This window comes from Gavia stellata, chromosome 22 (assembly GCF_030936135.1).
Source record: "Gavia stellata isolate bGavSte3 chromosome 22, bGavSte3.hap2, whole genome shotgun sequence".
In the NCBI taxonomy this organism is placed as follows: Eukaryota; Metazoa; Chordata; class Aves; order Gaviiformes; family Gaviidae; genus Gavia; species Gavia stellata.
In genome coordinates, this window is record NC_082615.1 from 10854092 (window position 1) to 10878912 (window position 24821).

The following is a 24821-nucleotide window of genomic DNA, read 5'->3' on the forward strand; positions in this document are numbered from 1 at the left end:
GGAAACCATTTTTATGAGAATCTAGAAATTAGCCCAGATTTTCCAGTTTGTCTCTCAAGCTTGTTTGGGCAGGGGCTCTTAACCCAGCTGTCCACAGCAAGCAGTGTGACACGACATTAATATGCAGTGCCATAGGGTGGCTCAGCATTCATACATTCATAAATAATTTGAAAAATGTACAGTGGGGAGTACAGAACTCCTAGGGAGATCATTGTCGGAGAGCCTGTTATGTGCTCCCAACCTCTGCGGAGATCACTGCCAGGTTTCCTCCTCTTTTACATAACACAAGCATCACCGAAGAATAAAACCAGATTTTCTGTGTTCTTTCAGCTAATGGAAATCCATTTAAAACCCCTGAAAACTCTGGGCTGTGTCTCTATGTATTTTAATAACGTTTATGTAACGGTAGGGTGCATTAGCTGACAGCGAGTGGGTAACACCCTGCCTCTAAACCAGAGCCTGTGTCGGGAGGGCAGTTCTTCACCGTCAGCTCCTGTCAAATCCAGCTCCCAGCAACTGATAGGTCACAGTTTAGGATCCCGATAATGTGGCAGCTTTTTATATGTCAGTGCACCAGATGGGGTTATTTTCTCACAAAGGTTATTGTTTACTCACTAGAAAAATAACTCAAAAATAAAATTAAAAAATCAAAACCGTGATTCAACCACCTACAAACTCACTCAGAAGAGCCCCAAATTATAAGATGGGTCAACAAGTAAATGTAAGAGTGACAAAACTTTTAACACACATCAGGAGGAAGAAAATTCAGTGCAAAAAGCATAGATTAAGAACAGCAAAAACTGCTTTACTATGCCTAAAAGCAGAATCTTCAAGTCAGTCCAACCTATGAAAGCGTCATGAATTCAGTGATTTCAGAAAAAAGCAATTCAAGACAGTTTCTATAAAAAGAAAACTAAGAAGTTGATTTGCTGCAAGTGCAATAGATTATTAACATGCAATGCAACTCTCAAGCTAGTAGCTATAAAATAAACCATTGATATTTAAGAACTGCAACACAAATGAGCATTGAATGTGGCAGGTTGACTAGCACTGGGAAGATGGCAAGGTTTTGGCAAAGTATACCAATACAAAATTCCTACTTATTTGTGAAAAAGTGTTGCAGTCTCTAACGCTCGCACAGAAAAGACTGTGTGTCCACCTTTAAGCACCCAGATTGAAGATCCGACCCAGTAAAGTGGAATTAAGTATGTTTACATATAGGACTGAATCATTCCCACTATTAGTTCAATTCAAAACCTGCCAAAGTACTTAGATATTTTAGATAATCTGACTGAACCACTGGCCAACTCCATCTGGCAGTACTCCGCCTTGCCTCTTTCCTGGTATTTACTGGGAAAAAAACCCAGTACTATTTACAGTATTTCATCAAGAAAACACTTTGTAAGCGAGCGTGTACTGTGGCCTTTTTTGGAAACAAAAGCCACCACAAAACCCTGAAAGCAATTATGCAGGAGTAAAGACAAATTGCAACGTACTCAGCAGCGTTCCCCCCAAACAACCGTATCTTCCAGTCGACATTAAGCGTGCTGTGTCCTTGGTGGGCTTTCCTGGCTGGGACCGGGATGGCTGAGCTGCCCATCAAAGGTATTTGCAAGATGCCAACCAGAGTGGCATGTCTCCATTTAGCAGCACAGATGTTTTGCATGCAATCAAGGCTGGCTACGAAAAAATCAGCAGGAACTAATTAACAAACAAAACAGGATGCAGAGCAGAGATATTAAGGATTTCAGCTGAAGGAGTTCAACACCTACAGAGTAATTCCTTTGAAAAAGATTCAGGCAAAGGCTCAAACCAAACAGCCAATCATTGATTATTTTTCCTGCTGTTCCTAAACCTCCCGGACATTTAATTCACCTCCTTTCCTGAATCGAAAGGCAGTGGTATCGTGCTTGGCAGCTCTGGGAACTGTATATTCTAACAAAGGTTTTGTCAATTAATATTTTAGAAGCAATGCTGTACTGGGAGAAAAGGAGTTTGAAATCTTTGCATCGCAATATGTCCATGAACTAACTGACGATCGCTACTTGCCTCTTCAGTTAAACATGCACAAAAGGTATCTGAAATGTCACCCAATCTGGGCTTAGTCCGTATAGTATTTTTTATTATAAAAAAAGAAGCTTACTTTCAGGGTTACTGTCATTTTTGTTTAAAGACATTTTCTGAAAGCTTGGAAATGCTGACAAGCCTCAACGAAAACAACTTGAGAGTACCATAATTGTTAGATACATAACAAGGTTATAGTAAACATTTTTCTTCTTGTCCAGAAACCTACTTAATTGTGGGATGGAAATGTTTTATTTATAAACACAAAAGTAACAGCATTTGCCAAGTACACTCACACCAAAAAAAGCTTATGAAGAAAACCTACAAAATACCTGTAACAATTTTACCATATTCTTATTTCAGACAAGACCTTTTCAAATAAAATTGTGAACTAAAAGAATACCTATTTGTGTAATTGTTTTATAGTGCCTTGGTACCACAAAGACTTGTGACAAATGTTTTTGTCCCTAGAAGGATTATAAACTTGCTGAATCATCAGAAAATATGTACATGTTTTTTGTCAAATTTTGTGCATTATGTCAGAAAGTTTAAGCCACGTTTAAGAACTTTGCTGCAAAGCAGCCTAGAATAATGCAAATATTAAATTTTGTCACTTGGGTGATTTTCAAATTAGTTCTCTTCTCATGGTACAACTACTTTTAGAACCTGCATGACTATCTTTGAAATGCCTCACCACTAAGTGAAACCACCGTTCTGTTAATGACAGCACCGTGGACAAATTTACCCCTCCTACGTCGGCAGGAAGCTATTTGAAAAGTTAAGCTACAATTAAGTACCACTTGGGATCCATTCTGATCCTTTCTAACTAAACTTTATCATACCTCTCCTTTTCAATGCATTTTACAAGGTTTGACAGGAGAACATGGAGGTATTCGGATTTAGAGAGAAGAGAGCCATGAATGAATACAGCCACAGGAGGGAAGTTCGCCGGTTCTATAAGCTGTGACAATTCAGTGCGACGGTCTGACTTCCTTTACGTTGACTACAAGGGGTATGGTGTCTGTTGAGATTCACTCGCCAAAGAAGTGCAGAGGTAGAAGGAACACCCTTATGGCATGGAATAGGCTCTAGCCTTTCCACTAAGCAATGCTGAAGCAACACGCAGCACTCAACATCCACAGGTTGCCAACAACTACATCAAGCAACAAAGGCAGAAGCTGAGATGGGCTAAGAAACCTCCTGCTTTGTCCTGCTGTAACTTTGCCCGCAAATTTAATTCCCTTTTGCAACACCAAACAGGCAACGATAACAGCCCCGCACCCTGTTCTTGCTTCACAGTGTGGACACTGAATTCAGTTTCTTACAGTGCCGATTTTAAAGCTGTGTACATCTAACGTGATGTATTGAGATGTGCTGCTTTTAAGTTCTCTTCCCTGAGGAAGCAGTGTTGGTCACCTGTGACGACACACTAACCAACCCACTCTCCTGAGGCAAAAGCTTCTGCTAATTTCTGTTTTATGAGTGTCTTCTACTCCATTTCCTACATTATATCATACTTATTTTGGTTCTAGTTACTACAGCACATATTTGAAATTTCCTTAAGGCTTTGAGCCATAAAGAATTGGGACTTTCTTTTAGAATTTAATTTGTTTTACAGACTTGCTGCTACCTATAAAAAAAATGAACAATATTTTCTGTCCATCCTAATGCCTGCCCTGTGCTCTCCCTTTGAGTAAATACACTGCAATTTTTTGCATATTCGTGTCCAACAGAAAGGAAAAATCAAGAATAAAGTTCACTACCAACTTTACACTTCAGATATCAGATACACTAATTATCAGTTGACACCAGCTAAAGTAGAAAGCACGTACAGAACAAACGTAACATGCTGTAAATACAAATTCCTATGCAGATCCTGAGCGATAAACTCCACTCTCTGATACAGCACAAGGAAGTTCTGTTGGAGTTAAACAACCTATTACATATCTATTTAGGGGGACAAAACAGTCCCTCAACTTGCAAAATACATTTTCCAGAATTTTTGCTGCAACTTCAGACTTGGAATGGGTGTGTGCACAAGCAGAGCTTACTCATAAATCCTGGGAGAAACACTTCCGAGGAAATGAACTGCCAGCCTCTCTTTCCTTCCTCTCCCTCCCTCCTCCCCATCTCGGTAACCTTAACCTAACCTTACAGAATGGGTAATTTTTTTTTATTATTTTATAACTCTCTGGGAGTAATATTTGGGATTGAATCCAAGCTGCCTTTGTTTATTAAATACTCTGAAATGCAGGAAACAGCTCCTCAGCTGATGAAAGTTTGGAGTATTTCTTGTGTTCTGAAGATGATGGCTAACTTCCTGAACAGCTAGCTATCCTGCTGGGCTGCTTCCTACACAAAAAACTGACATTACAGTGATTTTCTAATTAATATTCCTGAGTTTTCAAAGCTATTACTACAGCTTTCATTTTCCTATTTAGTTTTATGAACACCAGTTCATAGAGTTTCCTGATTCAAGGACATGTTGAATGAAATCCTCACACTTCTGAAGGGGAATACTCCTTCGCTGGCTTTAATACAAAAAGATTTGACCAAGGTACATAAACCCACAGCGTATGTTATACATTTATAAAACCTGCAAAATTCCAAAATGAGTTGTTTACCTGTTACTTCCAGTTTGTCACCAGTGACTTCAGCTTTCAGATAAATCCTTCCTCTTTTCTCTGTGTGGTCCATGCCACAGAGGCTTGGGACGTTTATTACACATTGCTTATGAACGTTCATATCACAGGCTGTGGATATAAAAATGGTTCAGACAGCTCTGAGAAGCTAATAATACGATCACACTGCAAACACTGAGCAAAGCAAAAGTTAGGATTACAATGCTTAACTGTTGGCAAGACTTTCAGATTACAGCTGCATGGTTCTCAACCAAACGACATGGCTAGTTTCCACCTTACAATACATTTTGTAGGCAGTGAATGAAACAGAATAAAATGATCTATGTCAGAAACCTAAAGGTGTCATTAATGAAGCACAAGGAAAAAAAAAGTGAAAATGGAATAAAGACTTGCTGGGAATATGACTAAGAAAACAGCGTTCGTGCCAGCATTAGCAATGAAGGGAGTTAGGTTTAAATTGATTACTAGATTTTCTAGCAGGAGACTTCCAAGACAAATGAAATACAAGGAAAATATTTGACGCTGGCTACAAACTAAACTGAAATTTCAGTCTTCAACAGCGCATTCACCTGACCAGTCCAAAACCAGCCTTCCTCAAAACTGCCACGGCAAATGCTCTTCAGCCACATCAAACGCAATACACCATGTTCTCAGCAACAGAGGTGATTTTTGTTAGTATATTATTATAGCGCTGAAATATCCACTTGAAATATAACAGTACTATAAATAGCTGACATTTGAAACGGTATTTTCCACAGAAAAGAAGTAAGAAGCTGTTACCCAGTGTTTCCACTTACTTTCTAAAATCCCCTTTTGGTAACATAGAAAAACTTCACTTACTGTCACATTTCATCCCTTGGTGCAGAAGCCCATAAAGCAGTGACCCACAATGGTCACAAAAGGTCGGGCTCCCATACGTGTGGATCTTAAATTTGTGCTTGCTTCTGGGATCCTGGAGGCAAAAACAGAACGAGATTCTCAAGTCATAAAAAATAAGATTGACACACTTTTAATATATTACTTCAAATACCAAAAACTTTCCAGCTCTGCAACTTATGCTACAGGAAAATATATTCCAGCGTGTAGCTAATTCACAGCCCTTATAGTGGTACCTACATTGGTGCAGGTATATCGGCCTCGGTTCCTATTTTTCCTTTGCTTTGGTGCTGTAAGAAAGAATATGTCAGCTCAGAGAACACAGGCTTGTTCCTGTGATTCATCTACACTCAAACCTCCATTTACGGACTGTACATATACAGAATTACAGTGATGGCATTCAGCCTGTGGCTGAAGTGTGGCATACTGGCTGCTTGTTTACAGCGTGTTATCGTCACCGTTCTGAAATGATGACACAAAAAATAGCAGGAGAGGAGGGAAGCAACTGTTAAGGGGCTAATCTGAAATACAGTCAAACGACTGTCAAATCGGGATCTTAAAAGACGGGATCATCTTGAAATGCTGCAAACTTATAATCGATACTACTGTAAATGAAAGTGAACAAATTCTAACTTGGCATGTAGTAAATATTTTCCCGAGACTGCTATTCCCGTCTGATTTTCCAACAGAGACATTTATAGTGAGGACATTTTAAGGCCACCAGCAGCTTGGAAATGGTTTCTAATTTAGGATGAGTGAAAGGGAATACACCCCAATCACTTAAATTTATGACACATCCAAATACATTTGCTGTTTCTCTAGGGGTAGAGGTCCCCTTTGAAAAACCAAGAACATTTATATGAAAGGAAGAAATCACATCTTCAATACGTTCACCCAGGTCAGGCTCATTCCACACATACGTGGCCACAGAACTTCACGTACACCAGACTCGCGCAGCCTGTTCCCAACACCTGGAGATGTGTGTTGCAGAAAGAAACAGCTTGATAGCCCTGTACTTCCTGGGCACATCAGCTCTATTTTGACATCCTTTATGACCACTTCCAGCTCCAACTGTATTTTAGTCAAAACTACCACTGCACAATCTTGATCAGAAGTTGGGAAGAGCAGTAATTCTCATGGAAGACCACGGAAATTATGAAATGCCAGGTCTTTCATGTATTAAAGCATCCTTAACAAAAATACAACTGCAAAATGAGACCTCAAAATGTTTTCTCTCTGTTTATATTTTATATTATTATATTTTATATTAATATACCCTTATATAAGAATTACTAAATTGTCATAAAAAATAAACTAACTTTTCAACTTGCATCTGCCAATAAAAGCTTTCCAAAAAACCAAAAGTGAAGCACAGCATGTTATACAAAATTGAAAACCTGCTAACGCTTTCTTCAAAAATAAAAGATTCCTCCAGTATAAGTGCTTTCTCAAGAAATTAAAGAAATTTGGGAACTCCCAACAGTAAGTCTCATAAAAATATGACTATGAGAAGGCAAAAACTTGCTTTCAAAATTTAGTATTTTGCCATACTGAAGGTTTTTTTGTTTTGGTAAGCATTCTTTGTGTGAACTTTTTTTGGTACTGATTCTAAGTTTTATGATGAATCTAAAACCAGTAGTTTTCACTGCACAGATAGAAATTATACAGTATCCAGGATAACAAGTAGACTTTACATTAAGAATGCAAATTGAGACTATTTCAATAGTTCTCTTAGTTATACAGCCTGAGATATGAAATGCAAACTGCTAACAACCATATTCACTTTGTACACACAGTTAACCTAAATGGAATGACATTGGATGCTCCAGAGAACATCTGTTTCGTTATTTATTAAAGATATAGCCAACGGGTCTTGTGGTGTGGGGTCATGGGAACGTTGCTTTATTAAAAGGTTATCTGATGGATCGACTCTGACTACATGCCTTCCAAACAATCTAAAACACATTTTCAAAGCTAATTCTTCCTTAAATTGTTTTGTTTAGAAGACGTAAGGGATTTGTTGCCTTACAAATATATACACTTAAACATTACTTTGGTAAGCACATCTGTTGCCGAGAAGGACAAAACCCACAGCTTCTAAGAATGACACTGAATAAACAGATTTTTAAAGTTGTGTTTCACATCTGACATAAGTGGTATTTATGAGTATAAAATAATGATATAGAGAGGAAAGATCTATGGGAAATTGTTATAGTGAATGTCTACTAAATACATTGAACCTGTATATTATACTGAAATTATATAACACTACCACAGAATTCCATTCCAATCAACGGAATATACATGGTAATTAAGTTAAGCAGGGGGGTGTGTGTGGCTTCAAAATGTTGTGACACGTAAGGACAACTATACTGCGCTCACTACAAAGCAGCACTACATGAGCAAAGGCTCACGTACTCCTGCGCCTATCTGCTTGCAACTACAAAATACCAGCAAAGGCATTCTTATAAAGCAACGAAAGAAAACCAGTCACATGAATAAATCAATCAAGTTGGCTCACTCTCTGAAATGAGAGCCCTGCATGAGTCAATGCATATAATGTGCATCATCATTTGCTTTCTATAATAAATATTAGTTTTCTATCATTGTGTGAAAATGCCTACTGTATGTTTAAAATGAACAATTCAATAGGAATTAATGTTTTTTAAAGAGCAGCAAGTATGTTCTGATTATTATGAGTTATTCTTCTATATGGACACACCAAGTCACTTCTTCAAGGCACAGTATAAAAAAAGAGGACAGAGGAAAACAGTACCAAAACTACTGATGAAATGGAAACTGCACGTAGGAAAACTCTCTTTTAAAATATCTTTAACAGAAGTAAATAGAAGAACCTCAAAAATATTTAAAAGCTAAGAAATAAGAGAGTGCGTTCTTCATCAGTATTTAATCCTTTTTTCTGTTTCAATCCTTTTTTTTTTTTTTTGGTCAATTGAAGTATACGAAACATTATTATTTTGAAAGCAAGTCTGAGAACATACAGAGAAAGTGAAGAGATCTCTATACACCCACCATAGATGATAAAACCTTTTTATCTTATTCCCTATATTAACACGGGCTTCTCATGCACTTAGAACTACCCTTGAATCTATAGTTTACGCTTTAATTATAACTAAATTAGTAATAATTATCACATTGCCAGTACTAATTACTTATATTATTAAAAGCTATTAACACTTATTAGCTGTTAATACAGTTCAATATTTCCCAATGTTAAATATGCATTATTGAGTATTTTTCAGCTAGAGGTAAACCACTGAGTTAGAGGTACACGCCGGTAAATTTTCTTCAAATATCCCCTTTTAATCAATGTAAACTTTCAATAATTCCCAAAGCATAGCTGGCAGTCATATTTCATAGTAAACACAGGGAGCCAAGCCAGGATATGACAGATGAACTGCCAAATAATGGCTGCTATTTGCAAGAGAATTGAACTTTGCACTAAACTTGGCATAGATTAATTGTGAAACTCTAAAGGGAAAACCCACTTCTGTTTCCAAAATCCATCAAAATTATGAAGGGGGAAAGTGGCAATGGGAAAGCAATGGGAAAGCACTTGTTAAGCAGTGATGAATGATATGCCCTATTAAAATTCATGTTATTTTCATGCTAAAAAGTGAATTCTCTGCTATTATTAAGACAATCCCCCATTTTTATAAGTACAACTGAATGCAATGTAATATAATTAAATGGGAAAGGAAACTCTGGGCAATCGATATCACAGACTTTTAAATATTTGTCTTTGACAAACCTCTAAATTGGCAGAAATGTAGCCAGTGCTCTGCAATTCGACTGCAGTACAATGGACTGGTGCTTCAGAGCCTGTAACGACATACATGGGTGCAGCATCCCTATAGAGACGAATAGCAACTGGGCATCTACACCCCATACAGCTCTGAAGAAATCAAGATTCATTAGCCTCAAAGCTGAGACGTGCTTTTACAGAGACAGGCAGCCATAGAATCGCACTGCCCAGGAGATCCGAATTGCACACAGACTTGCGCTATGTGGACCTATCGAAAGAAAACTGAAAACGGAGCAGAAACCTTTAAAAAATAAATAAATGAGTTTGCAGAAGTGACTTGCCCAGACAGACAGCTCTGGCTCTGCCAAAAGGGGTTCGGATTTGCTCCAAGGGCTGGCCAGGAGACGGGCAGGAATCCTGCCGCACTCTGGCAGAGGGAAGCAGAAGAACATGGAGGCATCTCACCCAAACCTCGCGATTTTTCAATCTATGCACTGCCATCAAACTACATCTTGCCCCCCTGCAGCAGTATTGCCACCGTCCCTGCCTTTTTTCTTTGTTTAGCGCAAATGAAGCCATTTCCTTTATTGAACAGCAATGGAAAGCACCCCCCTGCGAGAAATCATTCCATAATTTTTCTGGCTCAAAGACAGGGGTGTGCAATAATTGAAAGCGCATGGTTAACCAGCAGCATGTCAAACTGTGCTTTAACACATCACAAAACAGCTTATGAGCATTATATTTCTGAATTCTTTCTAAAAGCTCCCTTTTGATTAGAATTTTATTCCCCTTGATAGCAACATTGAACCGACTATAATCTTGCAGGCCTTAAATCACCACTTTGCTTTTAAGCATAAAATATACAAAACCCACCTCATGTGAGGTTGCATCACTGGAGATTTTATATACAAAGCAGCATCATATTATTACTTGTTAAAGTCCTTTCATAGTACGCAACTTGACAGTATCAAGAACTGCATCACCAGAATCATGTATCGAAGACCAAACCTGTGAAACGATACCCGTATCGTCTTTATTTCGGCATCTTCTAGGTGACACATCTAGAACTGGTGTGATTTTTGGAAAGAATTTAAATCAACACTGCAAGCAGATCTGTCAGTGCCGGAGCCTGTACTAGTGATCAAGGTGGGGGAAAAAATGACTGTTTTCAGTCATTAATACCAACACACATACATTAACAAGGCGTTAACCAGGATATAAGATTAATTTTTTTTTTTTTAAACTGCCTATGGTTGGTGAAAGTTTATTTTCCATAACTGAACTGCTGTTTTTGTGATCATTAAGAAGCAGAAAATGCAAAAATGCAAGTGTAAAAATATTTTGGGAGAAACGGAAGATTATATTTCCCATTACAAAAATAACTTAAAGGAGAGTTCTGCAACAGATGACCCATAAGGTCCTAAGGTTGTCTCAGGGCCTACAACAACAAAGAACAACTTTGCATAAATAAATGCAAATGTACCCAGTTTTCCATTTCCTACCTCCATGACAGAACCACAGGATTGTTCTTCATCCCCAATCAAACACTTACAAGTATCTTTATTTACTAGTTTAAAAGGACTAGTTTAAAAGGAAAGCTTCAAATGTATTACTTCACTTAGACAAAAGAAAAAAATCTTTCCTGAATCTTAGTGGCATAAATTGAGGTACTAACTGGTTGAATTTCTATCAAAACCAGAAGGGGAGACAGTACATTAAATGTATGCAAAAACATGCACAAATTGTTGTAAGAGATCACTGTTCCTCTTTATCGACAGAAAAGCCCTGGAAGCCTGGCAGGGCTGTTTTCCCCACATTAATACACAACCTTTAAACATTTCCTACTGCGATAGAAATACTGAATCCTCCGTCTTTCTTTGTCCCCCTCCAAATGTCGTCAAAGTATGCATCGTGAGGAACGCTGCTCTAACAGATCAATGAAACCATTGCCATTTGTACCGCATATATTTTACTTAAAATAGCTTTAAATTCCCCAAGCGAATACCAAGTTAATAAAACATATTTAAGAAGAACCTAGCGTGTTTTTCTCTGTACGGAGCCAAATCCCACATTCATCCCATGCTGTCCTCAGGCAAACTTCCATTTCATTTATGAAAGTCTTCAGTCTCTAGCTTTTCTAAACACCTTCCAAACAGCGGATACAATATCTAAGACTCCATTCAGATACCACGTCTGTTTGAGCGACTTTCTTCGGTTTATTTTCCTATTGAGATAACAAAAAAAATGGTTGGTGATTTGCACGGCATCTTAAGTTGAGAAAGCAGCTTCAACCTCGAGGAGCTGCGAGAGCCAAGGAACCAGATGCTTCTATTGGAAATAACTTCCAGGGCTTAAAATATGGTTTCTACGATCAGAGTCCAGAGGCAAGAAACAGCAACAAGTCATTGTTTAACTGGTCACCAGCTTTGTTCTTCCCTGACCAAATGAGGCTGTGTACATGGGAAAGGGAAAGCAAAGAGAATCTGAGACGCTTGGGAATGATTAAGATCATAGCACTTTTTATTACAAAATGTACAAATGCTTAAAGTTTGTTTGATATCTCCCCTCTCAGAGCTGCAGTGTAGAAAAGCTTTGTTGCCTTCAGTAAAGTACAATAAAAGATAAGACTTCTACTGCCTGAAGATAAGGCTTCTACTGCCTGAAGAATTAAAACTGTCACAGAAGGGCTGAGGGCGGCAGGGACCTTTAGAGACCACCGTGCCCAAACCCTGGCTCAGAGCAGGGCCAACTGCAGATCGGTTGGGTTTTGCAGTGATTCATGGTTACTCCTCCCCAGCTGCACGACTCCATAGAGCTCCAAATCCACCTGCCAAGCACCCAAAAAAAATCTTCCACAGGTTGACATATAGCTGCTAAGAGCGCCTTCCTGCAATGGAGAAGCAGAGGAATGACATAACTGTGCTTTCTTACTTGGTAAGAAATTACACACTGACTCTTTCCAGGAATCCTAACTCCAGGCAGAATTTGGAGTTCTGCTGTTTGGAGCGACTCTAAGGAATAACTCGGAGAAAGCATTCATTCCACCGAGATCTGCAGGATGGGAAACCACTCACACACTTTAGTGGTGGGATAAGAAAACGAAGACTAAGCAAAAATACAGGTAAAAAAAACAATGTAAATGAGTCTTTAAGACTGTACAACAAGGATGCAATGGAGCAAAGTAGAGGCAGGCTCCTTTCATCACGGATTTCAGAGATAACAGAGGTAGGAGAGCCCTGAGCTTATGCACACACACGGCAGAGCGCTGTGCAAACACTGCTGTGCTGCTCGCAGACCCACGCAAGCACATTCGAAAGCAGCTGCAGTACAGCAAGTCCAAACTACAGCCAATTCATCCGTGGGTTCAGGGGTTGGAATTACATTCAGAAATGAAGACTGATTCTCAAGTTCTGTAGAAGAAAAGTCCTTCATGATAATAAATGACACCCCAGCCAAAAATAACAACAAAAATCTCTTTTCCCATAACTGTTACTAAGACCACTTCTATTCTTTAGAAAACTGAAGAGAGTTAAAGAAGGTACACAAACAGAAAAAAAATGGTATTTAATTAATAGCGACAATTATCAATCAACTATTTCCTTCTCTGTGCTTGTATAGAAGACGACAACTTGACCACAGTTCAAAAATGATTCAAAGGCAAATTTTTCAGTCCCCTCCTGGAATTCACACGAAATTATTATTTTTAATTAAAAGAAACAGGTGGTCATTGAATCAACTGATTTTGATTGCTGCCTTTTGTTCATGTTCCTCTTGTAGAGAATTGTACTGATTGAGTTGGCAAGTGGAGAAAGAAGATCTGCATGACTGGACTCACAGGGATTTGTAATTTCCTAATTACTATAAAGACAGTTAAATTTGGAAGGGACTTGGTGTTTACCGGCTGTTTTTTCTTCATTCTTTTTTAATGAAGAAACTGCAGTATAATTACAGAAAGCACATAAACAAAAGATCCTGTCAGAAACTGATTTCATGACTAGGAAGAAATGGAGCAAGACATTGTTTCAGACACAACTCAACATAATGGTACAGTGTATAAATCATTTCAATAAAGATTGAATCCAGGGATCTGTATTCAAAAGGAGTAATGGAAAGACAGAGGCACAGCTGTATATGCCTTGCTTAAAAAACTAATTTATTAGTTTTATTATTTGGTAATTTATTAATTTATTTGTTGAACATATACACTTTTCAACACAGAGTAGCCTTTACACCTTGAATACATTTTACAATATATAGTTTAACACTGATCAGATGGAAGAAGGAATTTAAACAAATTCCCACTGTCTAAAAGGGTATTGCTACTTCTAGATAGATACAATATGCTGAATTGTTTAATATTACAAGTCACAAAGTAGTTTCTATGCTTTCCAGTGGAGCTGAAATGTGGCTAGGTGTAGTGCATCATTAACATGATAAAAGACTTAACACCAATAGGCAATGTTGTCATTGTCATTGCACTGTGTGACATCAGGTTGCAGGACAATTATTTTACATTAATATATTTGTGTACAATAACTGCTCATCAGTTTTTTAAAATTGCATTATTGGCCAATGTGCTCATGCTAGAGATGACACGATTTATTTTTTTTTCCCCCATAATCCTCAGCTGGAGCTCATACTATCCTTCTTTCAATCACTTAAACAGAAGATTAAATGAGATAAAGGCTGAAAACACCTCACCTGAAATGCCCTGGTTTCTCCGTAAAAGCAGTGACCCTGAGTGCAGAGGTATCAGGTCAAACAATTCGACATCTGTCGTAGCTTGAACGCTAATCATACAGAAAAGTGATACACATTTATCCAAGAAGTAATCAGAATCAAGGCAGGGAAAAATGGGCATGATGCCGAACACTCTTTCAGAAGCCATTAAGTTGAGATAATATTTAGCATGTTAACTCTTAAGAAAGCATCTTTGTGACCCCAAATGTTTTGACTGATGACAACCGCAAAAATGAAACAAACTCAAGATTTTATTTGTAAAGCCAAACCTGCCCTCAGTTAGTTCTGTCTAATGTAGTTTGAATGAAGGTCTTTACAACTATTAAGTGATAGATTTGAGCACATAAAAATGAGTTCATTTGCCAAAAAAATCTCAGAGTAAAGTAGCAGCAGAGCGATGAACGTGGCTAATGAATGCAGCTTGCTAAGCTGGTTTTCTTGCCTCTGAGCTACTTCAATATGCGAGGCCCTGAATAATAACTGGTTTACATTTCCCACTCCTCCTCACATTGCAGAACTCTCTTTTCCCCTCTAAAACGGTGAATGCAACTGGCAGAACCCACCAATTTATAACCGTGCACCTTACACGTCCTCACTAAACCCTTACCCACTTATTTACATAGCACCTTGTCTCGTTCCCACCTCCCACGGCAGCATCTGTACACTTCAGTATCCTTCCAAGTCAAGGCATTTATATGTCTGGGTGCATTGCTACCAAACAGAAAGATGTAATATCCATATACATCAACATATGGTTCAAAATCTAAAGCCAACCCCACTAACTTCTGTACAGATTTGTTTGTGGAAACCGAGTACTGCAGGAGGGTGTTTCCCGAACAGTGAAAAGGAAATCCACAGAGCGGTTTGTCTGCCCCAGGGTACTGCACACCCTAGAGCTCTGCATCTCTCTCGCACCTTTACTTCAGGTTAAGTTCTGACACAACTAACTTTTTTTTTTTTTTTGTTTGTTACAAACTTCACTGGAATCTTGCATTGATGTTTCAACAGCAGAGTTTCGAAAAACTGCACATTGATCTTCCTGAAAGAAGAGGGGACTCTGTCTGCCTGGAGAAAGGGATCTAAGAGGACCTGTTGAGGAAAATCAGACTACACGGGGAGCAATTACAATCACCTAAGGTTTTTTAGAGATGACAGGCATGTGTAATTTTAAAAGGTTTCTCCTCTAAATACTTCGTCCTTACTTTTAAGACTAAAGAGTTTTAAGAGGGCTGTTTTGATCATCAGGGAGGGTATTCACACCATTAACTTCAGGCATCTGAACAGTAAAAGATTCCTCTCTAGGGCTCTCAGTTGTCCTTTGGAAGAGCTTTCTGTATTCTCTACTGAGCTTACACAGTATTTAATTTAAATGCTAACTTCTACATGTCCCTCTCATCACAGACCCCCAAATCACAAATACCAAAACACTTAACACACAAAATACGGCAATCCCGGACTATCACTCCAGAAAAGATGGCAGGATGAAGCTTAACAGCCGTGGAAAGGCACATATAGGAGTAAAATCAGGGTTGCAAAGAAGCCTTGCAGCCATGACAAATGCCACAGTGCAAGAACTTTATCTTTGTCATCACTTTATCCAGTTCCTTATGTCACAGCTCAACAGCTCATTTAAATGCAAGGCCAAGAGCATTCTTGCATTTCTGTAATTTGTTAAGAAAGACATTACATTCCTTTTTCTAAAATCTACATTTTAAAAAAATCACATACATGCTAATAAATACATTTAAAAAATTTCCTGTCCATTACAAAATTACACATCTGTTTCTTCTGGTATAATGGTAAAACTGTGCTGATTGTGCACAAAATCAGAGACAGTGATTTTTGAAAAGTCTGAGAAGTTTTTGGTTCAAAGTCAGGAAGAATTTCATGACTTAGCAGCTTCCTCGTACAAGAACTTTGGGGTGTCCTATTGCTCCTCATTTGACAAATTTTATTAGAGACAGACACAAATTTGAAACACCCGAGAAAATTGCCTTCAAAGTTACTCTCTGAATAATTCATTTTTGCCTGATATTTTATATAAAAAAAAGGCAGGAAGGACAGTAAAATATGCATAATTTAAACATACTGTCTCATTTTTGTTCTCCATCTCAGCTCTATCTTTTCCGAAGTATGGAAGTTAGTACCTATAAACTAGGCAGACATTTCACAACACGGGCAGAATTTTCCTCTCCAGAGACAAAAATCCCATGGAATGATTGTACATATAAATTCCATTAACGATTGAAGGGGTTGATTCAAACATGTTTATCTAAAATCTGCACCTCAATGTGAAAAAAGCTGCTTTCAAGAAACCTCAGCCAGAATCGTATCATGATAGAGACTAAGGCAGAGTCCTTGAATGGTCTTTTACATTGTATAACCACTCAAACACTATTTATTTATGCCTTGAACAGATGTTTTTCCATATGTCTAAATAACCCTTCTTCAGAAAAGTAATTCAAACACATTAAATTTTGCAGACCAAGGAATACAGAGACATTAGACTTGTCAGTATTTACAGAGCATTTGATATTTTTTCCATAGTGAAGTCCGTATCTTCTCTTTTGAAAAAGTCACTAATCCTACTCCTCCGAGTAAAGTAAAAAACCTATAAATAGGCAGCTAAGACTGAATGTGCAAGATGCTCTGACAACAGCTTTTGTACTCAAATCCGACCTTACACTGACAGAGATCACAGCCAAGCTGTCTGATCCATAACATTTTTCCATAGCAGTGTAGCAGTTCCTGTTTATTAGCTGATTAAAAATTCAGAAAACAATACTGAATCTTGAAGAAAAAGTTAATGGCGTACAATAAACCCCTGAAAGAACGACAGGCTAAATTTTAGCACAGCCTCTTGATTCTCTGACATTTGGTAGTACTATTCATGATTTTAAAACCAAAACTTGACGCTACTATTTGGGGAAAAAGTGCTTCACTGAGATCACAGTTGAGAGCACACTTAGATTAAAAATAAGAACCGGCACAAATCTTCTGTCCCTTGGGCAGAATTCGAACCTTTTGAGGTTTGCTAATCAAAAATCTCAACACAATAAGGACTGTTGTAATCACATCATTCCAGCGCTTGAAGCCCTGCAAGGAGGATTTCCTCATGGCTGCCACCTCCGCTTTCCTCCGAAGGCTGAACGAGTCTCAACTGCTTTGCAGCACCAGGAAAGTCCTTACAGCATTTAGCAATGAATAATAATATAATCTATAAATATTTAATATCTAGCAATTAACTCTGCACTGTTCAAAGCAAAATAAAATATGGAAATACAGAGAGGCCTTACCAAACCGTTCAGTAACAGTGCAACATCATCTCCTAGCTAGATATTTTGCCTGTGCCCATCCTGAGACCATTCCATGGACACAGGTTACGGTAATAAGCATTTTTCCTCTCCTTCTTTAATGAGGGTGTTTTTCTCGAGGCTGTTGATGGCGAAGGAGCTTCCCAGATTACACGGCAGGCTTTTCATTTGGAAGAAAGCCTGCACAGAAGCGTTTTACTGGCAGAGTACTTCCAACGAAGGGAAGACAAGTTTAGATTCCTACTTTCTATTTCTCAGAAATCACTTGTGGGTAAGAACCTTCCTTAGGGAAGCCTCTGACTATGAAGATTCCGTAGCTCTAGAAAGCATTGCAGTATATTCCTAGACACTGTGAACCTCTGTAAATATTATGTCCTCTGTGTAATTGGTAACACAAACTAACAAACCAAGGCCAAACTTTCAAACAAGCCTATGACACCGACTGTCACAGCTTTACCGGTTCTTGAGTTTACAGGTCAAGTGAGACTCTTCTGCATACATTTCCCTTTCCTCCTTCTCTTTGGCATGAAATCTCCCAGCCAGTGCAAATTAATGGTGTCCTAAATGTTGCTATGCATGTCATCCATAATTTTTAAAGTTTGTCCTCTTGAGTACTACTAGTTCCATCTTATACAAAAAACGTATATCCAAGAGGAACAGACAAAAAAGAGAAGAGTGAAAAATAAATAGCTTTTTTTCATTCTCTTAACAAAGGAGAAAAAGTTGTGCCATTTTGGCTCTATCCTGGTTTTACAAAATTCACTCAAAAAACACATACTGGGAGTTCCTGCAATGATTACAACTGTAATTAATTCGCCAACATGATCACAGAATCACAGAATAATTAAGGCTGAAAAGGACCTGTAAGATCATCAAGTCCAACCATCTTCCCAACCCCACCATGCCCACTAAACCATGTCCCACAGTGCCACAGCCACACGTTCCTTGAACACCTCCAGTGATGGTGACTCCACCACTTCCCTGGGCAGCTTACTCCAGTGTTTCACCACGCTCTCAGTAAAGACATTTTTCCTAATATCCAGCCTGAACCAGGCTGGACACTTGTCTGCTCATCATGTACCACTTAGATATGGTCTTTAGCTAGGAGCTCTACAGACTGATACGACTAGGAAGGAAATAAAAAATTCTGAAAGATCTTAAGTTGTATTCATAAAAGGCATTACAGCGCAACGTTTAGTCAGGGATTACAAAGCAGGCATCTATGAAAGTTGCTTGTCATGTATGACAGCAGAATAAGCACATTTTTCCTCATCTGCAAGTAATGTAAATGTTTAAAAAGAAGTATAAAAGAAACTGGTCTTCCTCTATAATCCCAGTATATAGATTAACATAAGCTTTTTCTAGCGCTGCTAGCTAAGCCTTTGTAAGGCTGCATTAAAAACAATTATTAACATTAATCCCAGGTACAAATGGAATTGCACAATATTAATCCTGCTGAAAGAAAAATCTGATATGATAAACATGTAGAAGACGGACATGAGGAGCAAAGAATGGAAAAAAAGTCTTTGAAAACCAGTTTTGTTAGCACTGGTCAAGTGATGGGCCTGTAGAAACACATAAAAATGAATGTTGTCAGCAAGACATACACCTTTCTTTCCACAGTGGCCGTCTTGGCAACAACTTCGACATTCATAGCCTATCAAGAAGAAGTCGGAGGAAATTCAAGGTGTTTTATTTAGTTGAAGATAAAACAAAATGTAAAAACTGGGGAGAAAAATCCTTCCGTAATAGACTACCCCAAGCGCAAAACATGGAAAAAATAACACTATGTCTCCAAGAGTCTTTAAGAAACCTCACTTCAGCACGGAAAATCTCTCCTCACCATTAGATGAAATAAAACCAAAGAGACAATAATAAATGTCCTCCAGAAGAACTTTCACATTTAAAAACAAACAAATGGTTTCAGATAACACTTTTATAATGTGCATAATCTAAGTTATTAGATGGCAACATAATGCAATTAGCATGAAGTTGCTTAATGACAACATAAATGCTTCTGTTACAGTTTACATTGAGAATTTCATACTCAGGAAAAAATACGTCTCATACATTGTTCTTCACTAGGCATTCGAGTTTTGGCAAAAATAAGTTAATTGATGAATTTCAGATTTGTACTAAATGCTTTATCTGTTCAAAAAAATAAAGACGCACTGCATCAAGCAGACATAGTATTTTTCTGCGTATTATTCAATGCACTGTACATGGATTGTATGTTTTGCACAACATAGCTACAATTATGGTGCAAAATGCCGTGTAGCTGTTCTGATCCAAGACTAACATTACGTATCACTTGATAAAAGAAGCATGCAGTAAATCTGTAAACTTCATGAAGTGGAGGCGACAGAATGTATGAAGACGTAGGACTAAGCCTCCTGTGGCTGCTACAATCCTAATCAGATTTACAGCATGTCCATCGGATTCATGGAGGAGTTATGCATATAAAAACAATTCCTAGTACCAAAATAAAGTAACTTTTTTCAGATATAATCAACGTCTTAACCTCTTTCCCATATTCTGGACATTCATGTTCAGTCAAGATCATGCCTGAATGCTAATTCCACTTCAATTTTATTTAGAACACTTTACATTGCCCTTTTATGAGATTTATGGCCTGCTATAATGCCTAGTAACAGTCGGTTGCAAGGGATAATGAGAAAGCACTTGTTTGCTAGAGCAGACTCAGCCGTCGCAGGTGCTTTTGTAATTTGACATATTTTTCAAGCCAATACAGGTAGCTGTCTTTGCATCTACCACCCTTCAGATTAATTCCAGAGAAACAAATCGTGTGGTACATAACCTCTACAAGGGCAAACCTCAGTTCAAGTGTCGGACACAAACCAATACATGCTATAAACAGCTATTCTGCCCCGTGAATGATACTCCAGTCTAGCTGCACTGCAGTGCTGAAGCTACTGAGAATGAACTGCAGATCAGTTGGTGAGAACTGAAAGGCTCCTCTTTGGAGATCTTCCAATTCAAAAAGTTATCTGACAATTTGTAACATCCTTTCATTACAAGAAAATCATAAGGAAGACAAGTTGCAAAGGGGATGAGGTCCACAAAATGTAAAGTTCTTTCTAATTGATCTGGTACTAGAAATTCCAGCGACAACCACTACTGCATACTTCATCATTTCTGTTGTCATCCCCCAGAGCAGCCATCAATTCTACCAACTACGTCTGCATGGGGGGCAAGGCAAAAGAGTCTGACCCGCTTTAATGAGGACTTATTCTGAGATGCAACCAAAGCAAAACCAAACTCACTTCCCAAACTAGGGAGACTTTCTCTGCACATATGCCATTTCCTTTATTGCCATGCCTTCAGACTCCCCCCAGTCGACATGCAGCATTGCAACAGGCTTCAACTTGACATTAAACAACCCGCCCCTAGGTTACTGTGAGCAAGGCGGAAAAAATCCAAACCACAAAAAACCCCAGAGCTGATCATGACTGACTGAATCTGGCACAGAAATCTAGAAAAATACATTATTTATGAAAAAATGAATTGAAAACTAGAACTGGTATTAGTTCATCTTCAGACAAAAATATAGCTTTGTAACAAATGTCAGTTAGAAAAAGTCAAATTAGACTTGCAGTAAAATATAACACATCGTTACAAGATAAAAAACTGGAATAATAATGTGTTAAATATTTACAAAATCATATTATCCTCCCTAAAGTAAACATATTTTTTAAAGCGATTAAAACAAATGTGTCTCTATTAACCCCTGTTACTGTTAGTCCCAAATTCACCCAATTGCTTTAAATTCATTCATTGCTTTATATCCTTGCCCACGGTTTCTGCCATTACCTATGTGCCTGGCTCATCAATCACAGTATTAAAGACTGGCACCTCTCTCCTTACATTCATCACTTTTCCATTTTCCTTCAGCACTTAGCATCATTAATTTATCAAGTCTCATTCCATTCAACTCCCACGGCTACTTTAAGCATGACAGAGCAAGGTCTTGTTTTATTATTTTTATTTTTTACATATTTCATGTCAGGCACAACAAATGAGGCTACTCTGCAGCAGCAATACAACATTAAAAGAAAAGCTTTTATCACAGCTTAATAGAAGTTTAAGTACACAAAGTATAAACACAGCTCTACGCTGCATTTATACAGCATTTTTATTTATAATGGAGCAGCACCTGAAACAACCAGACCATTTTCCATATACAGAGGCAGGCGCATTCTCATCCCTGTACTATATGATCTATCTATTTCTAAAGCTCTGTTAAAGCATTTAGAGATGTTTTATTATCACAGTAATAATATTTTTATCAAAAAGTTCTTTTGAAATAGAGTAAATTTTGAGCCTGTCAACCAGATGATACTCCAAAATATATTGTCCTTCAGCAAACAGCACAGCTCAGCTCAGCACAATTCAGTTAACTCATTAGCTGCTGCCAGACACAGCGGCAGCCTTTCTTACAGTCATCTGGGCAGTTTCAAAGGTCACAGCAAACCTGGTTTTTGACATGCCACATCAGATTCTCTAAGCAGAAGCTATAACAGAATAACCAGGGGTTTTTCTCCCAAAGATTTTTCAAGTAACTGCTGTTCTAGAACCCCAAAGAGAAATTTTTTAAAAAAGCAAAATAAAGGCCTCCCACCTTCTTTTTTTAATCAATAACAAAACAATTTCATTTGGAAGGCACTGAACTATTGTCCAGAGATTTTACATTATGCGACTGACAGTCCTCTCTATCAGCAAATACCTACAACTAAGAGAAAGAGAAGAGAAAGCATCACAAGTTTGATCAAATATGACATTTGTCTGTGCAACTAAGACCATTGAGCCACTTATTTCACAGACTAAATACCAGTATCATTAGTCAGAAGATTTTCTCTTCTCTCATTATTACCTTCTGTATTATACTGCATTTTATATAACAAAGAGAAAATAACTGAAGTCTCACCCAACAAATCACTGCAAAAAGAGCAATTCTCAAATGCTCCAAAAGTCAAATTCAAGCAGTATGCACGGTCGAGAGGTATTAACTTGAAGTCCAGCAGCTGTGCACTTGTTTTTTCATATTATATATGACATATATATGACATGGTTACATTACTGCACTCCATCTTCTGGCCAGTGTTTCAGATGTATCACATTCATCTGTGCTCATGATCTATGGATGGTGACAGAGGCTAATAAAGTATAGATTTAAAAGTGTATGAGTGACTTTATCCAATCCTTTAGCCTATCCTTTTTCCTTTTATTACCAGCTACTCTGTCAATATATATAGCGCTTATGTATGACTTCTGCTCTAGATGCAGTTCAACCTTCTTATTGACCTGAACATTTATACTTTCTTTTCAGCCTGCAAATGAATAGTAGGTTTCAGACCCAACGCTCACTATCAGTACAGATACATTCTAGTATCTCCTAAAATATATAACATTGCAGGACTTTTTTTTTTTTTTAAACAATGTCAGGACCCTGCATAACATATTTGATGGCCTAAATTGGGAAGAGCTTAGGAAGCAGGTTCCCTGCTGAGCCAGTAACGGATGCGAAGCTTTGATTTTACGATATAGAGAATAAGCAATCCACTTTCTGTAAAATTATTAGCCCCCAAAAGCATAGATCCAAATACATAAATAAAGTCAATATACTGTGTGTCTAGTAAGACATGTACTTGTGCTCTACCTACAGCCTTTAGGACATGCAGTGCTGATTCCCCAGAAAAAGCTTCTTTCCCCAAAATAAACAACAGGTAAAAATGACATGTCCTCAGGTCCCCTTTGGATTAAAAAACATCGGAGCTGTGCGCAGGATCAAGCTGCAACATCCACCCCTGCAGATGACACCCCCCCACACCCCTGCCATACTGCACCCGTCCACCGATCACCCCACCCTGGCACCAGCCCCAAAACCTCAGCGAAGGAGACGACCAGCCTTGCCCCGCGTCCCCCAGCCTCGCCACCCAAGGTGCAGGATAGCTTTGTATGGCTGGCAGGGAAAGCTGAACCAAAAGATCAGGGACGACTGCTTTATGCCTAACTACTTGCTTTTCTTTGATAGTCACTCAAGTCTTTCCCTGAAAAAAATTACCTATCATTAATTTAACACAATTAAATAATAGTTTATTTTCAGCCTGCCTCAAGACTGTACTAAGTAACTATTTTAAAAACAACAGGATAACGTTCACACATCTGTTTACTCAAAGACACTGTGAATCAGGTGGGTACTTTTAAAATCAAAGCTTTCTCTGTTAAATAAAGAAATGTTGAATACCTAGGCTGAAATAATGCCTGAAATATGAATACTAAATGTTTCTTAACTAAGATTATGTGTTTAAAACCCTCCTCTCCAGAGAATAACATATAAAATTATAACTGTCTTTATATAAACTGCAGGTTAAAAAATGAACAATGACAAAAGCCATGGATGAAAAACACTGCAGGAAAGTATTAATTATTCTAGTGTTAAAAAAGAAACATTTCATGTTAAATCTTTACCCTAAAGCTTTCTGTAATGCTCCTTGATTAAACATGTATTTGTGTTCAAGTATTACCGGTTCAGTTATCATGCCCACAGCAACAGGAAATGAACAGTTTAGGACAAGTAGTCAATCCAATAAAATGGTAACTTGTTTTTGTAACTGCAGGTTAAAACGGCAATATCTACTTAAAAACGTAACTCCTCAATTCAAAGAGGGGCATATCTGTATGGAGTCACCAAATGCGTTAGAATTGTTAGAGAAAAAATATGACAGAGGAATAAAGAACAGAAATAAGAGGCAGTCAAACTAAAACAAGAAAATTGGAGATGTCAGACTAATTGAATACGGTGAAGAATGGTACGGGAAAAGCAGTCCCCTAAGCTCTTTATGCTATCCTATGCCATATAGGCAACACATCCAGTGAATGGACCGGGCTTGGATCCGGCAACTGTGTGCAAAGACCAACGTTACAATAGGCAATTATCATTTTTAGTGCATGCCAAGCCTACAGTAGGGTCTGACCCATACCCAGCCTGCCAGCAAATGTTTCTTGGCTCTTGTGCAACCCCAGGCAGGTGGCAGCTCCCACACTCACGTAGCAGAACCTCCGTTTCTCCCTGCCTCCCTGCTCTCCGAACGCTGCCAGTCCCACGCGCAGCTGCCTGAGCCCGGGGCGGGCAGGGCACAGGCAGTGCCGGCTGGGCTGCGGGAAGACGGATCTTAAAATTATGTCCACTGTTTTTTTAATGTTTGGAAATAACCTTATGGTACAAAGGTGGAGATGCCTATTACATATCTGAGAACGCTGGATCAGATTGAAGCAGTGATTATCCCAAGCACATAGAACAAGTTAAAAAACCCACACCACCAAACCCCCTATCTCTAAAAACGGTGCTTTAACCAGTGGAAAAAGAAACTTTTCTGTGAATAAATGGGTGCCACATGA

General features: G+C 38.3%; 1 protein-coding gene across 2 annotated transcripts in view; it reads right to left on the reverse strand.

Annotated features, from left to right (window-relative positions):
• Positions 1–24821, reverse strand: part of PRKCA (protein kinase C alpha) — a 155797-nt gene that overhangs the window by 49287 nt on the left and 81689 nt on the right. For both annotated transcript variants that reach the window (XM_059828371.1, XM_059828372.1), the window contains exons 4-5: positions 5547–5658; positions 4689–4817 (exon numbers count right to left, since the gene is read on the reverse strand). In XM_059828371.1, the coding sequence (XP_059684354.1) occupies positions 4689–4817; positions 5547–5658 (241 nt within the window). The remainder of the gene's footprint in view (positions 1–4688; positions 4818–5546; positions 5659–24821) is intronic.